This window comes from Neophocaena asiaeorientalis, unplaced genomic scaffold (genome assembly GCF_003031525.2).
Source record: "Neophocaena asiaeorientalis asiaeorientalis breed wild unplaced genomic scaffold, Neophocaena_asiaeorientalis_V1.1 scaffold22, whole genome shotgun sequence".
Lineage (NCBI taxonomy): Eukaryota > Metazoa > Chordata > Mammalia > Artiodactyla > Phocoenidae > Neophocaena > Neophocaena asiaeorientalis.
In genome coordinates, this window is record NW_020174422.1 from 1,452,288 (window position 1) to 1,467,326 (window position 15,039).

At 48.5% G+C, this 15,039-nt stretch overlaps 1 protein-coding gene across 3 annotated transcripts in view; it reads left to right on the top strand.

The window, feature by feature from the left end:
- The window catches only part of KALRN (kalirin RhoGEF kinase), a 573,088-nt gene that overhangs the window by 214,438 nt on the left and 343,611 nt on the right, over positions 1–15,039 (top strand). For all 3 annotated transcript variants that reach the window (XM_024756492.1, XM_024756493.1, XM_024756494.1), the window contains exon 9: positions 323–553. In XM_024756492.1, coding sequence (XP_024612260.1) covers positions 323–553 — 231 coding nt within the window. The remainder of the gene's footprint in view (positions 1–322; positions 554–15,039) is intronic.

Consider the following 15,039-nt stretch of genomic DNA (forward strand, 5'->3'; position numbering starts at 1 on the left):
GGACGGGCATGCACACACTAGCCCTGCCACCCCTTTTATGAAGCAGCTCATCAAAAAATACTAATTTTCTCACTGGAAGGTCCAGAGCACAACTGGCTGCAGCCCCAGCACCTCCTCTCCCTCCGGATTCCGGGGTGCTCGGCCCTCCCCGGGCTGCAGGCTGGGCACTGTGGCAGCGCTGGTGGCACACTCCTTGGTTGTCATGGGTGTTGGTAGGACTGAGATTCTCAGTCCTCATCAGGGTTGCCAGCGGGCTTGCCTTGCCTCCCTATGCCCCTCCTGCCCCTCTACTCCCTGGACTTGACCTCTTTCCCTCTTACAGGTCAGCCAGGATGGCAAAGCACTGCTGGATGTGTTGCAGCGTCCCCTGAGTCCCGGGAACTCCGAGTCCCTCACGGCCACAGCCAACTACTCCAAGGCAGTGCACCAGGTGCTGGACGTGGTGCATGAGGTGCTGCACCACCAGCGGCGGCTTGAGAGCATCTGGCAGCACCGCAAGGTGCGGCTCCACCAGCGGCTGCAGCTCTGCGTCTTCCAGCAGGACGTCCAGCAGGTAACAGACTGCTTCCCTGAGCCTGGCATCTGTCTCAGGCAGGCAGGCAGGTGGCACAAGTCCCTGACCTAGGTGATCAGGCCTGGGAACGCCTGATTTATGGAGGGAGGAGGGCAGTTCAGCCCCCAGCTTCACCCCTCCACACCATCCGGACTTGTTAATTGATGCTTCTCACTTAAGCAGCTTTACAGACAGGCCTTCTCACCCTCTGGTGTTGTGAAGGGAGGCTCAATCTGAGAGACAGCAATTCCTTGCAGTCATGACATTGTTTTCTTTGGGGGAAGCTTGACAGTCCCTCAGGCATGAGCTCTCTGGACAGCTCCGGGTCCTAGGGGGTTATCTGAGCGCTGTCAGAGCTGGACCCACAGTGTGCCCACTTCTCAATCAGGGATTCAGGTGGCCTGCTAGAGTTGGGGTGTGGTGGGGTACAGGGCCTTTAGGGGATTCTTTGGCAAGCTTGGATTTGGGAAACTAGATTTAAAACAAGGGCTGTTGATAATTGTATGTTCTGTGATTAGAGGTTACTCCTGGCTTAATCTGTTTTTTGCATTATTATAAGAGTCATAGCATTTTTCTTTACCACAAATAATAAAGAAATTGTTGTTTCTAACTATGAAAGGACAGCCTTGCCACAAATGCCCTTTTGGATGAAATGACACATTCTTTTTTCCTCATACTTCTCTGTCTGTCTCTTTGGGGACCCCTGGGAGCTTTTCTTTGATGACTGATAGCTGGGGGGGAGGGAGAGCTTGTTGGGAGCTGGAGATGGAAGTTAAGGTTTAGCATCATCTCCCTGCTGGTTCACTGTGAGAGGCAGGGGTGGGAGCGCTCGTGTTCTCAGACTTTTCTGTGGCCACCTCATAATTTCAAGATTATACATATAAAATAACATTTCACTCTCCTTCCACACCTCCTGCGGTATTGACCAGATGTAATCGAAAAGTCTGTCAAAATATACATGGAAAATTGAGAGCCAGCTGGACATGTCTTTGGAGTGTTGGTTCCCCTCACAGCTGTTGTTGGGGGGCCCTTGTACTGGGTATCCTGTGATGGAGACAGGTTGGAAGGAGAGCGGGGCATCCTATCAGGGGTCATGACGCCCTCTGGGTGTGGGGTCACCACTGTGCAGTCAGCCCCAGGAGTAGACAGGCCTTCAGGAGTGTCCCCCGTTCTTGTGCTGCCCTAACTCCTTTGTAGCCCCTGTCCCCCGGCTGGGGCAGTGATGAGTCATCGGAGGCGACACTTCAGCCTCAGGAGAGATGGGCACTGCTCATGTGCTGGCCCCAGCTCTGAAACCCTTGTGGGGCTTGCTGGGGATGGAGAAGCAAATGCATCAGTTGTCTGCTCCTGCCATCTGGAATTGTTCAGATCAACGTATCATCTCTGAGCACAGGAGAGCACAGGGTTGGTCTGTGATTGGGACAGTTAGGTGGCAGCCTCCAGAGGCACACAGAAGGTGTCCCCACTTCAGTGAACTCTGAGTGACTTTTGGAGATTTCTGGACCATGTTTTGTGCAGCTTCCTTGGTGTGCTCTTCGTCTTCCTGCTGTTTTCATGGCTGTTGTACTAGGACGGGCGCTGGAGAGGGGCAGAGGTGCTGCAAGGAGGGTGGGCGAAAGGCTTCCCCATCAGGAGGGCAGCATCCAGACGCGGACTCTCTGGGAACAGCTGTTATCAGACTTTTCTGTGGCCATCGTGACATCTACACTAAAGCTGGGGAAAAGTATAATGAAAACTACACCGGTGGCTGTTCTACATCACGCTCTAAAAATGAGAGCATTTCTGGAATGGAGGCCCTATCAATTCATCTCTACAAGATGAATCACATGGTTGGCACTCACCAAAAGCAAGTAGAAGATTGTGAGGTGGATGTAAAGGGGTTTGGATTTTCCATGAGGACTGAATTCCCCAGGGTGACTGATTCCATTGTTCTTTTCGGGACGTGTGAATGTGACTTCTGGGGACACGACGTCATTCACCCATTGTCCAGCTAACTCTCACTCACCAAATATCTGACACTGGGACAGATGCACGAAGAAAAATGTGAAAACCAAGGGCTACGAAACCTGGTGTGGGTTTCAAATGCTTCCTGACACCCAAGCGAGCGTTGATGCCTGACCGGTGTGAGTTGGCACTTCAGAGAGCACTGAATATAATGCACTCAGTGGTTCCAGTGATGGACTCGGACTCTGGTCTCCTGACTCCCAGGCTTACGGGAGCCTTTCCTAGTTTTCAGAATCAGACTGGACAAGCAGTTTCCCTGCTCCGTGCTCCCACGATTTTATTTAATAATACACAAACACACGCAAACAATAATGTTAACTCAAAGGTCAAAGTGCTATTGGAATTTTATAAATTTATCATTTTTTATTTTGCATGCTTCATCTCTTCTTTTCCAGTATCTCCTTGAGAGTAGAAGCCATGGCTGCTGCTGTCTGGCATGAAGCTGGGGTTCTCTTTATATTTGATGACTTGAGTTGAAATTATTATTGGAGGCCCCCTGTTTCTGCTTCTGTGAATTGAACACCATCTAACCCTCCCTCCCAACCCATCCAGTAGCTGCCAGTGAGTAGCTGCAGTCTGTTTGCAGGAATTGTGATGTGAAAGTCTGGAGGTCCCAGGTATTTCCTAACAGCCCGGGCAGAGGAGTCAGGGACATACATCAGTGCTACAGAGTATCCCGGTACTCATCAGCTATTCAGCAAGCATGGGTCTGGGCAGTGGGCCCAGCACTGCACTGGGTTCTGGCAAGATGCCTGGTTAGGTAGAAAGGCAACAAGACATACACACTTGAAAACAGAAAGGTCCGTGCTACCCGAGCATGCCAGGCGGTGTGCAGGGCAATAGAGTGTTGATGGGACACTTACAGGCAGAGGTGTGAAAAGTCAGAGTTGGTGTCTTGAAGGAGGAAAGAATTGATTGAACCATATAGTCTGGATCCAAGACCCCTGAGCACGTTTGGGGTCTAGAGATGTTTACTCTGCAGCCTAAGTGGGAAGCTTGTGAGCGAGCATCAGTGGCTAGGGTGATAACAGCATTACGGTTAAGAGCATGGACTCTGGAGCCAGATGGCCTGAGTTTAAATCCTGCTCTGACAAGTCTTAGCCATGGGACCTTGGGCAAGTGGCTTCACTGCTGGTGCTTCAGTTTCCTCACCCCTAAAATAGGAGCCATCACATACCTATCTCGTTGGACTGAAGGAGGTGCAAGCACAGCACCTGCCTAGCATGTAGTAGATCCTCCAGCAGTATTGTCTCGGTTTAGTAGAGAATTGATTGAACCATATAGTCTGGATCCAAGACCCTTGAGCACGTTTGGGGTCTAGAGATATTTACTCTGCAGCCTAAGTGGGAAGCTTGTGAGCGAGCATCGGTGGCTAGGGCGATACAGCATTACGGATAAGAGCATGGACTCTGGAGCCAGATGGCCTGAGTTTAAATCCTGCTCTGACAAGTCTTAGCCATGGGACCTTGGGCAAGTGGCTTCACTGCTGGTGCTTCAGTTTCCTCACCCCTAAAATAGGAGCCATCACATACCTATCTCGTTGGACTGAAGGAGGTGCAAGCACAGCACCTGCCTAGCATGTAGTAGATCCTCCAGCAGTATTGTCTCGGTTTAGTCACATCCTCTTTGAGTGGTACTTGGGTGTCTCCTGAGTCTGATGAGTTCCATTTCATTCAGTGATAAAATCTCAGATTTGCCGGGGACCTGGAAGAGCATTCAGTCTCACCTACTATAGGGTCAAGAAAATTGAGGCCTAGAGATGTAAAGCAACTTGGCCATAACCACACAGCTAGTTGATGGTAGTGCCAGGACCAGAAGCTAAGTCTTCTGGCTCCCAGTCCAGGTGTCCTACAGAAAAACCATACAAGAGAAGAGCCAGGCGGATAGCGATGGAGAACAGAAGAGAGACAGGAGGGACACACACATACTAACGTAGAGAGGGGAAAGACAGATCACATACACACACCCTGAAACAGGGAGAGAGGAGAGACAGAGACAGACAGTGGAGGATGGGAAAGAAAGGGAGAGAGATTTAAAGACAGAGAGCAGAGAAACAGACATACCTGGGCTGGGAGGAGAAAGAGAAAGAGGAAGGCTGGGGGAGAGACAGAAGAGAAAGAGAAAGAGACAGGGACTCCTGCTAGTGGAGAGATGGGGGAGAGCCAGCCAGCCTCTCCCCACACGACTCCTTGTCCCATTGCCATTTCTGGGGGTGGTCTTTTCCCAAATAAGAATACCTTGCCTAAAGCAGAGTAAAGCAGAGAGGTTGAAACCAAAGATAGACACCAGTGAATAAGAGACTCCATTTAAATATCTGCAGCCAGAGCTGGCCTGACACATCATCCATGTGCTTAGCTCTCCCTTGGTTCCCAAAAAGTGTCCTCTTCCCCTCTGGGCTTTGAGGCGATGGAAATAAGTCTCTAAGGATCAGACTGGAACTTGGGTCCATTAAGCTGCAGAAAGGCATAGATAGAGTGCATCCACCGTAGTGTTGCTAGTGGAATAATGTTCAGTCCTGTTGTTGTTCCAGTTTAGAGTGGAACAGTACTGAGCAACAGCCATAAGAGCATCTATGACAGCATCAGCTCACCTCCGCCTTCTGTCTGTTCTTCTCTCCTAACCCTGTGGCTTCCCACAAGAATAAAGGACTCCTTTCAAGCCCAGATAGACCTGACTTTGCTGAGAAGAACAAGGAGTAGCTAGTCTTGATCTTTCTAGTAGATGCAAACTCCATTCCATTTTTTCATAGCCAGAACAACTGTTGTGAGTATCACTGCAGGCCATCTGTTCTGCCTCCCTTTCTTCTCCCTCCGTGTGGTGCAAGAATAAGTTGGTAAAGTGCTTTGGAACACCTGTGTGCAAGGCCCTGTACTAGGAGTTGCAGGTCTCTGGCCCAAGAGAAGACATATATACCCGAGGATGTATGAGTGGCACGTGGCTATCTGGGTTCAGGGCCAAAGAAGCAAGACAACAATGGGCTGGTGGAATCAGAGCAGAGAAAGTTCCCTGTGGGTGGAATGGCATTTGCACTGGTGCTTGGAGCTCAGGCAGAGGAGACGGAGGTGGGGAAGGCCAGGAAGTGGAGAGCTAAGTTTTAGATAGCCAGGGGACAGGAAGAGGAAATCTGAGTGCCTACTCTTGGCAGCAATAGAGGGAGGTCAGGCTGGAAGGGTTAGGAGTGGTCTTGGTGGGGTGGGTGGGACATGACCCATTTGAGGCTCCAGTGCCTTCCCTTAAAAGTAATGTGTTTTGCTTTTAAGCAGTCCAAAGGTGAGCGAGGGAGGGGCAGTGATGTCAGAATTTTCTGGCTCAGTGATTTTCCATTCTGAATGAGTGTATTAATATTAAAGTCCATAGTTCTTGTACTACAAATGAATCTCACCTGTTTCTATCAGGTTTTTCTGGAGCCCCCCGTGGAAAATTATAGCTTTTACTGTGTCAGCTCTTGCCTGCCAAAGAACATGTAAAAAGGATTTGAGAGTAATTTTTTAAAACTCCATATATTCACAATCTTTTACTTGCTGTAGTGACTAAAGCCCCTTAATCATACTAAACCAGTTTGGGCATTGTATAATCCAATTAACAGCTTTGCATAATAAAAGGTGAGCACTTTGGGTTACAAACAGCATGCTTAGTTAGAAAAAAGTGACTGGAATGATGATGGGTCTAGAAAAGAACTCTTCTTATAAGAAGGAACGATTAAAGCATCTAAGAAGGAAAATGCTCACTCAGGGTATAGTCCCAGATAGATGAGGGAACATACACAAGGGGGAGCCATCATCAAAAATCTGAAATGCTGACTAGTTAGTTACTTGGTGGGTATGTTGGGGAGGAGATTCAAACATCAGAGGGATGGTTAGATTCCAACCCTGAGATTTGGTTCCTGGGATGAAATGTGTCTATAAAAGTTTTATTGTTCATAGCTCAGGATTCATCATCTTTATGAGCAATTGAGCATCTAATCACTTCACTTATCTTAATTAATCTTCCAACACTGTGAAGCGGGTGATGACTTTGGTCCTCATCTTATCAATACTAATGAGGAAACTGAGGCTTAGAAAGGTTAAGTAAACTTACACAAGGTCACACAGCTAGTGGCAGAGGAAGGCTATAAACCCAAGTCCACTGAATCTCTAGGTCCATGCTCTTAGCCTCTCTGCTATGCCCTGGGCACTATGTTAAGTGGTGGGAACGCAGAGAGACACGGATCCTGCCCTTGAGGGATTTATAAGTTAGTGCAGGGCTCAAAGGGCCCTGATAGATTGCTTGGTCCCAAGGGATCAGACTTGCCGTATAGCCGCTGACAGCTGAGATTCATGCCTAAACTCCCTGTCCAGGAAGACCCACACAGGCAGTCATACTCACACGCAAACACTCTTTCCCACCTGCTCCATCATTATAAAATGGCTCTCTACAGTTATTTAGCTCTAACACAAATGTCCCTAAGACAGGCACTACCCATTCTCACTTGTTTTTCATAACCATAATTATGTTAGCTCGGTGTTGCTGATGCTTTTCTTTGTAGCGTATATCTTGAATAATGTCCATTTGCCCATGGTCGTATTTAGCAGTATTAAAGTTCTCAATTAAGTTTTGATGGTGATAATCCAATCCTTCGAATACATTCAAGTAGATAATAGATGATTCTATTATCATCTATCATCTTTCTGGCAGGGTGAGAGTCCAGAAAGTGAGCAGGGTTGAGGCTTGGCTGAACTGGGGGAGGAAGGGAGGGGAGAAAGAGAGGGCTCTGCTGGTCAGGGTTGCTTTCTGATTGGAGTGAGGATGGGGAAACTTTCTCATCTGTCTCTTTGGTGTCACTGATCTTAGAAGGGGTGCTCCATCCCTCTACCCATAGTAGGAGGCTGGTACCAGAGGGTCTGTTCCAGTCTTCTCCATGTATCCTCCAGCTAGAATTGGCAGGGCTGGGCAATGGGCTTCAGAGGCCTGCTCCTGATTTGCTGAGACCCTCCTGCCTGGAATTTCATGGACCCTTCACACTCTGTACCTCACCCCCATTCCTCTCTGCCCTGCTTTCTGCCTTCTCTTCCCTTGCCCACCATGGCCTTTCCCTGGGTGCTCACTTTGATTTTCTGAATGCAAACTCTGTTGTGACTGAACAGTCATCCTTCTGTGATGAGTACCTTCCAAGGAAGGACCTGGGTGCCTCCATTTGGCAGGGTTGGGAATCAGGTGGGTCCTGGGAGGCAGTGAGAGAAGGTTCCTCCCCAGGAGTTACTGAGCCTCAGGGCTTCCTTGATACACAACAATTTGAAACACCTTTAATGTCCTCAATTCCTCTTTTATTACTATGTTAACAAATGACTAGACAGTCACCATCCAAGGTCACTTCTTTCTGATAAGCCCTATGTTCGGCATGTCCTTGACCTCAACATGCTATTTCTGGAGCTTTGAATACCAGGCTAAAGGATAAAAGACTCACACTTTATAACTAGTGGGGAACTATTGAAAGATTTTGACCAGAGAAAACAGGTGATCAGAGTGAAGGTCTGAGGTCATTTAGTGCCAGAGGAGGACTGTGTTGGAGTGGGAAGATCCTAGGGCCACGGTCATGGGCTAAGGGGATGGGACAAGGGTAGATCTGAGAGCATTTATGAAAAAAAAAAAATCACTGGAAATTGCCATCCATTTTGTTAGAAGACAAGGGAGGTGTCAAGTGTGAATATGGGACTGTATTTTTTAAAGTGGGGTTCGTGGACCTGTTGGAGAACCCAACTCAGGTTCACTTGTCCAATGCACAGCAAAGCCAATCTACCGACACCGAGTTGTAGTGAAGGAGAGTACAGAATTTATTGTAGGGCGACGAGCAAGGAGAATAGGAAACTCGAGCTCAAAAGATCCAAACTCCTTGATAATTTTCAGGAAAGGGCTTTTAAAGGCAACATTAGGGGTGAGAGTCACAGGGTGTGTGATCAGCTGGACATTCTGATTGGTTGGTGGTGAGGTAACAGGGTGATGTTTCAGGAATCTTAATCATCAACCTTCTGGTTCCAACCAGTCTGGGGTCTGCTGCTTGTGGTCAGCGTGTAGTCACTGTCCTCCACTGGATGGGGGTTGCAGTTTCTGCAGAGCAGCTCAAAGATATGCACCAGATTGTTATCTACATCCCTTCAGGAGGAACTGGGAGTCCTGTGGCTCTATTGTTCTAATCATTAACTGCATGAGTCTCCTCTTTGGAACTTGGGGAAGGCCAAACCAAAACCGGGGACTTGGAGGGGCTTCTGTATCCAGGAAGACCTCACAAGGTCCTGCTCAGTTTCAGTTCCCCCTTTTCTTTGATGTTCCTCAATCCTGAGGGGAACAGGGGCAGGACAAGAAAAGGAATACAGTTTTAGATAAAGAGGTTAATCATAAACCTGGCAGGGGAACTCGTTTTACGGGGACTCAGTTTCAGACCCCTGGCATTAAGGTCATCTGGGCAGAGTAGGGTCTTGTTAAGAACAGATTATCTGACCCTACTCTATACTTTTTGATTCAGTATCTATGGGTAAGGTGGTGCCTAGGTTTTAGAATGAACCCCAAGTGATTCTGAAGCGGTCTAAAGTTTGAGAACCTCTGACTTGAGAGATTCAGTCCTTAGTGATGAAAAGTGTGGTGACACCACAAACAGGAATCAAAGGCACCATGTGAGGAGGTGCTTTCAGGGAGATGTCAAAGACAAAGACAATTTCCAGTCACCTCAGCCTGTTGGGAAGGGACAGGTGTGGGCTGCCTGGGAGTGGAGGGGTCCAAGGAAGGGGGCTGCTTTCTTAGCTGGCTTCCACCCAGCATCACATTTGTCAGGGCAAAGGACTGCGGTTCTAAGGGGGAAGAGAGTCTGTACACCTGCTAATGAGTTTCAGCTGAGCCCTCTCAGAAAAGTGATGGCTTTTCCCACCATAGCAAGACATTTATTTTGATCATACTTGTTCCAAAGAGGGGACAGAAAATGAATTGGTGGTAATTGGCCATTTCAAGTGGTACCCGCATGCTCTCCAGCCTCAGCTGACGGGGAGCGGGGTGGTGCCAGCAGAGAATGAGCTGCTCCCCTTCAGAGCTAGTGTTCAGTGTGCTGTGCAAGGAGACAGAAACAGTGATTTGATGGCTGTCCTGGGCGCTCACACACGTCATGCGCACTTGAGCTTTTAACAGAACAAAATGCGTGTGGACACCGACGGCATGCCACCTCTCCTTCCCGACCTCAGAATGCCAGCTTCTACACAGTCAGGGCTGGGCGCTGGGAGGTAACAGCTGAGGGGGGCCGTTCTTCAGTTTACTTAACACAACAGAATGCCTTGCCCGTTTTATCATGGATCAAATTATGACACAAACTTAATAACATATTTCAAATAAGATGATTGATCAGAGAGAGCCAGGGAGGGAATCAGGGAGTTGGGATTCTGATTTCACAGCCATTTGCCAGACAGCTCCCTTTCCTTTAATGGTTTTTGCCCTTTATCACACAGGAAGTTCTCACGTCAGGTTGAGTTCATTCACTCATTTATTCAGCAGATGCTCTTTGAGAACATAGCGGTGAACCAAACAAAGCCCCTGCCCGTGTGGAGCTTACATTCAGGAGGGAGAGAACACCATCACAAACAAACAAATAGCTCATAGGTGCTAGAATGACAGCAGGTGAGCTGAATGAATAAGCCGTGGGGTGTGTTTAAGAAGAGATTCCAAGCATGTGAAACGGGACCTACAAAGTCCTTGGGACCGGAATGAGCTGGGTGCATTCATGAAAATAGGAGGATGGCCAGAGAACCTGGTGAATAGAGAGGAGGGAAAAGGAGTGAACAGTTTGAAGAAGTGGGCTGGGTCCAGATCACATCAGGCCTTATAAGCTATGGAGAGAATTTGGATTTTCTAAGTGTGATAGGAAACAGTTGTAGAGTTTCCACAAGAGGAATGTCATGGCTTGATTCTTGTTGAAAGAAATGTTATATTCAAAGATCTGGCTACTGTGTGGAGGGAGTAAAAGGAGGAAGACCACCTACAGGGCTGATGAGGGTGAATGAGGAAAGATGGTGGCTGGGACTAGGGTGGTTTTGAAGGAAATCAGTGTACAGGAAAGAGTAAGTAAGACAGGCTTGCAGCTAAGCAGTGAATTGTGGTGCTTTTGCTGATACAAGGAAAACTGGGAGAGGAGGGGAGTGGGGCAGAAGGGAATAAAGAGTTCTGTTTTAGATATGTTAAGCTTAAGGTGCCCATTATAAACCAAACTGGAGAGGAAGAGTAGGCAGCTGGGTACATGAGTCTCAATCTCAGGAGAGAATTAGGGCTGGAACTGTGAATATGGAAATTAACCAGCACATAGATGATATTTAAAGCCATGGAACTGGGTGAGATCATCTAGGGAGTAAGAGAAGAGAAAGAAGAGGTCCAGGGATGAGCCCTCAGGCATTCCAAAATTTAGAGCCTGGGAAGACTAGGAGGATTCAGAAAAGTAGACAACAATGGAGATCAGTGAGCTGGGGGAATCCTCAGTGAGATGGCGTCTCAGGAGCCAAGGAAGAGGTGTTTCCAGAAAAGGGAGGCTCTTCCTCTTAGGCAGGGCTGAGCAAGGTGGGTCTCTCTGCAGGGTGGGAGGGCCGCAGTGGTCCAGGGAGGTCAGAGTGGAGTGGGCTGAGGATGGCTTTGGTGGGAGGGCATCCCAGCACTGGGAGTCCTCAAGGAGGGGTGGTCCAGAGCAGAGCGAGGAGGGAGTCCCTGTGCAGGCACTGCCTGGTGCAGGTGTTGGAGCCCAGGCAAGGTGAGCAGAGCAGAGAAGCGTGGCCTGGCATAGGTGTCAGGTACATAGGTGCAGACAATAAGCAGGTCAAGGAGGTCATCCCCGAGGGGCAGGGGCTGTGCAGTGTCACAGCCTGGGCAGAGGGAGGAGGGCATCCATGCAGGGAGGGCAGCCCAGCTTAGAGGATTGGAATCTAAACAGGCTGAGGAGGTGTCCACACAGGGGGCTACCCAGAGGGGGTTTACTAGGAGGGGCTCTTGGAATCAACCCCTGAGGAAGGGAAGGGAAGAAGGAGGATTAGACAGAGAGTGAAGCTGAGCTGCAGTGTCATCTCAAGGGAATCCTCAGCCAGCCCTACTGGGCGTTCTGAAGATTATCTCGGGTTGGGGAGTGAAAACTGGGTCTTTGTACTCTGGAGTCTGTCACTGGGCACGGGTCAATGTAAGAAGGGGCTTTGGGCAAAGCCACTCTCTTCAGCCAAGGGTAATAATCCCCAAAGGGGACTGACACCCAAGGCTGTCTGCCTGCTGGTGACACTCTCAGCAGGGTGGTAAAAAGTCCTTTGTGGCACATCACAGCACCTGCAACCTCCATGGTCTCAAACTACCTCCTTCAAATACCTGTTAATCGCAAAGGAATAAGAGTGACTTTCTAGAAGAAGGCTGGAAGACACCACCCTGACCCGGTGATCAAAGTTAACGTCATGAGTAGTGGGGGCAATTCAAATGATATCCCACCTGATAGAATGCAGTGGGAAGAACAAGAATCATTTCTGTGTTATTCCTGATTCCGATCATGAGGAAACATCAGACAAACCCAAACTGAGGGACATTTTGTAAAGTAATAGACCTGTAACTATTAAAAGTGTCAAAGGCAGGAAAGTCAAGGGAAGCCTGAGGGACTCTTCCAGATTAAAGGGACAACTAAGCATGACACATGCTTCTGGCCTGCATCCTTTTCCTCTAAAAGTCAGTGTTGGGACACATGGGAAAACTCGAGTAAGGTCTGGGAATCAGATGGTAGCGTTGCTGCCAGAACCATTTGGGTTTGAATCCTGACTCCGCTATTTAGTAGCTGTGTGAGATCAGGCAAGTTACCTAACCACTCTGAGATTCATTTTCTTCATCCAAACATGGGGATAATAACTCTCACCAGCCCAGGGTTGTGGTGAGATAGCATAGATGAGATGGTGAGCGTGTGCCCTGGCCTAGTGCTGGACAAAGAGTGAGCCCTCCATAGCCTTTCCTTCTGAGGAGGGGAACTGCCCTACCCTCAATGTAATAAAATCATGAAATATTTGAGTTGGAGGGAGATTTAGGGAGATGATGTGATCCAACAGTCTCATTGGAGAAAGTGAGGTTCAGAGAGGAGAAGGCACACACCCAGCTGGGCCACAACTGGTTAGGGGCAGAGCTGGGGTGAGAACCCAGGTTCCTCTGTAAGTTGTGCTGTCTTTCATTTAGAATGATCATGATGGTACTACATTTTAATTATGCTTTAGGAACCTAAAGCACTTACATATTAACAGAGCTTAGACACCAACTTAAAACTTTGTGCAAAGGTGGTTGCCTCTAAATGCAGGGGCCTCCTGCACTGGGCTGGGAGATCCTTGAGGTCTTCTCCAACATTAAGATTCTATCATGTTAGAAGAATCCAAAAAATCAGAGTCCTGGGACAGAAAGCAGCTAGGCCCTTGATTTTCTCCCATTAACTCGGTTGTATTCATGGCCACTGTTCAGAAAATATCAATAGTTCTCTTCAAAAGGACTTTTCTCTTCTCCTTAGCAGCTAGAAAGGACTGTCTCCTCCCCTGAAAAGTACTCTGTCTTGATTGTATGCTGGTTGGAATAAACACAATTAGATGAGGAAGAAAGGGAGTGATTAGGGAATTATGCATAATGGCTGTTAGATTGGCTCCCAGATCCGGTTCAGGATGTGAGTATCTCTCTTGGAAAAGGCTGTTCTGGGAAAGGACTAATTCCGGTTGAAAAGTTGGGGCATGAGAGAGGAGAAAGAGCTTTACACGTTGTTTGCAAGACTGCCTGCCTGCCTTCGTGGGGAGGAGTCCCAGGCTGACCAGGGCTGTTGTTTCCAGTGATGGGGCAAAGATCAGGCCTCCTGCTGAATGCGCTGGCACAGCTTCTCCCAAGACAGTAGGCAGCCGTATTTGCACTTGACAACTCATGGCTATAAACATTCATTGAGTATCTTCTGAGTGTGCGGTGCTGATGGGGAGACTGGGGGCAGGCGAGGGATGAAAGGGCAGGATACAGTGGTGAAAACCCCATACTTCTTCGGGAGCTACCTACCTACCAAGTGGGGCAGTGGAGAAAGGGTGGATACACACAAAGGGAGAACTTTGAATGCAGGCTGTGAGAGGTACTAACAGTTACCTATCTAGGGTGTACGGAGCTGGAGACATTCACCCCAAAGTTGTGTGTTGGGACAATGAGTTTTGAGTTGAGTTCAACATATCTCACGCAAACCCCTCTGTGCTGAGTACCATGCTGTGTCCAGGAATCACAGGGAGGTCAGAGTCTAGTGGGAGAGACCAGCCTGTGGGCAATAATCGTGGTTTGAACAGAACAGAGAAGAGTGACACCACCCCAGCCTGAGTAGATTGTTAAAGAGTAAAGGCTTTCCAAAACTAGAGTTTGAGGTGGCACTTAAAAGATGAGTAAGAAGGAGCCCGGGAAGTGGATATAGGGAGAAAAAAGAGATGGACATTTCAAGTGAAGTGAAAAATAGCAAGAACAAAACTCAGGAGGTGAGAAGCAGTTTTTGGGGGTGTTGAGAGGTGGGGCAGGAACTCATTGGAGGTGGGGTTGGGAGAGGTGGACCTGTCGCAGAGGACTTTGCATGTCAGGTTAAGGGGCCCCTCAAAAACTATACCCCAGTGAAATGCCTTCAAGAATGCAAGGTTTAACTCCATGTAAGCCTAATTTATACTCTTCAGGTAGATTTTGTGTCCCTCACTTTTTTTTTATCATTAGGATCTGGCCATATTAGAAATTCATAATTTATTTTTAAACCTTAGTGTATAAAATAACTCCTTTGAAATTAAAGGCACATCTTGCCAGAATGAGATTGACAACTATCACTGGGTGCTGCTTCCCACTCAGGTGCAGAGGCACACCTGTCATTTATCAAAACCAGAGCGTGGGGCTTCCCTGGTGGCGCAGTGGTTGAGAGTCCGCCTGCCGATGCAGGGGACACGGGTTCGTGCCCCGGTCCGGGAAGATCCCACATGCAGCGGAGCGGCTGGGCCCGTGAGCCATGGCCGCTGAGCCTGCACGTCCGGAGCCTGTGCTCCGCAACGGGAGAGGCCACAGCAGTGAGAGGCCCACGTACCGCAAAAAAAACCCCAAAAAACAAAATAACAACAACAACAAAAAAAAAACAGAGCGTGAGTATGAAAATTGAAAGAAAACTTAACCAAAAAATCTGTCATCTTTGTGCTATCCCTTGTGACTCACTTGCTTCTGTACCAGTGACAAGTTCCTCTTCCTGGGGGTCAGGCTTCCACCTGCTTCTGCGTCACCCCCAGGCCCCATCACCATAATCCTGGCTGTTCTCTCCCCTAAATATTACTGAAACCTGTCTCTCCACGGACACTGCCACTGGCCTCGCCTGAGCTACCATCGCCTCTTGTCAGGATTTCCGCAGGAACCTCCTGTTTTCCTACCTCTGTTCCTGTCTTCCAACAACTGATTCTCCACAAAGCAGTCAGAGCAATAATTTTTAAATGCAG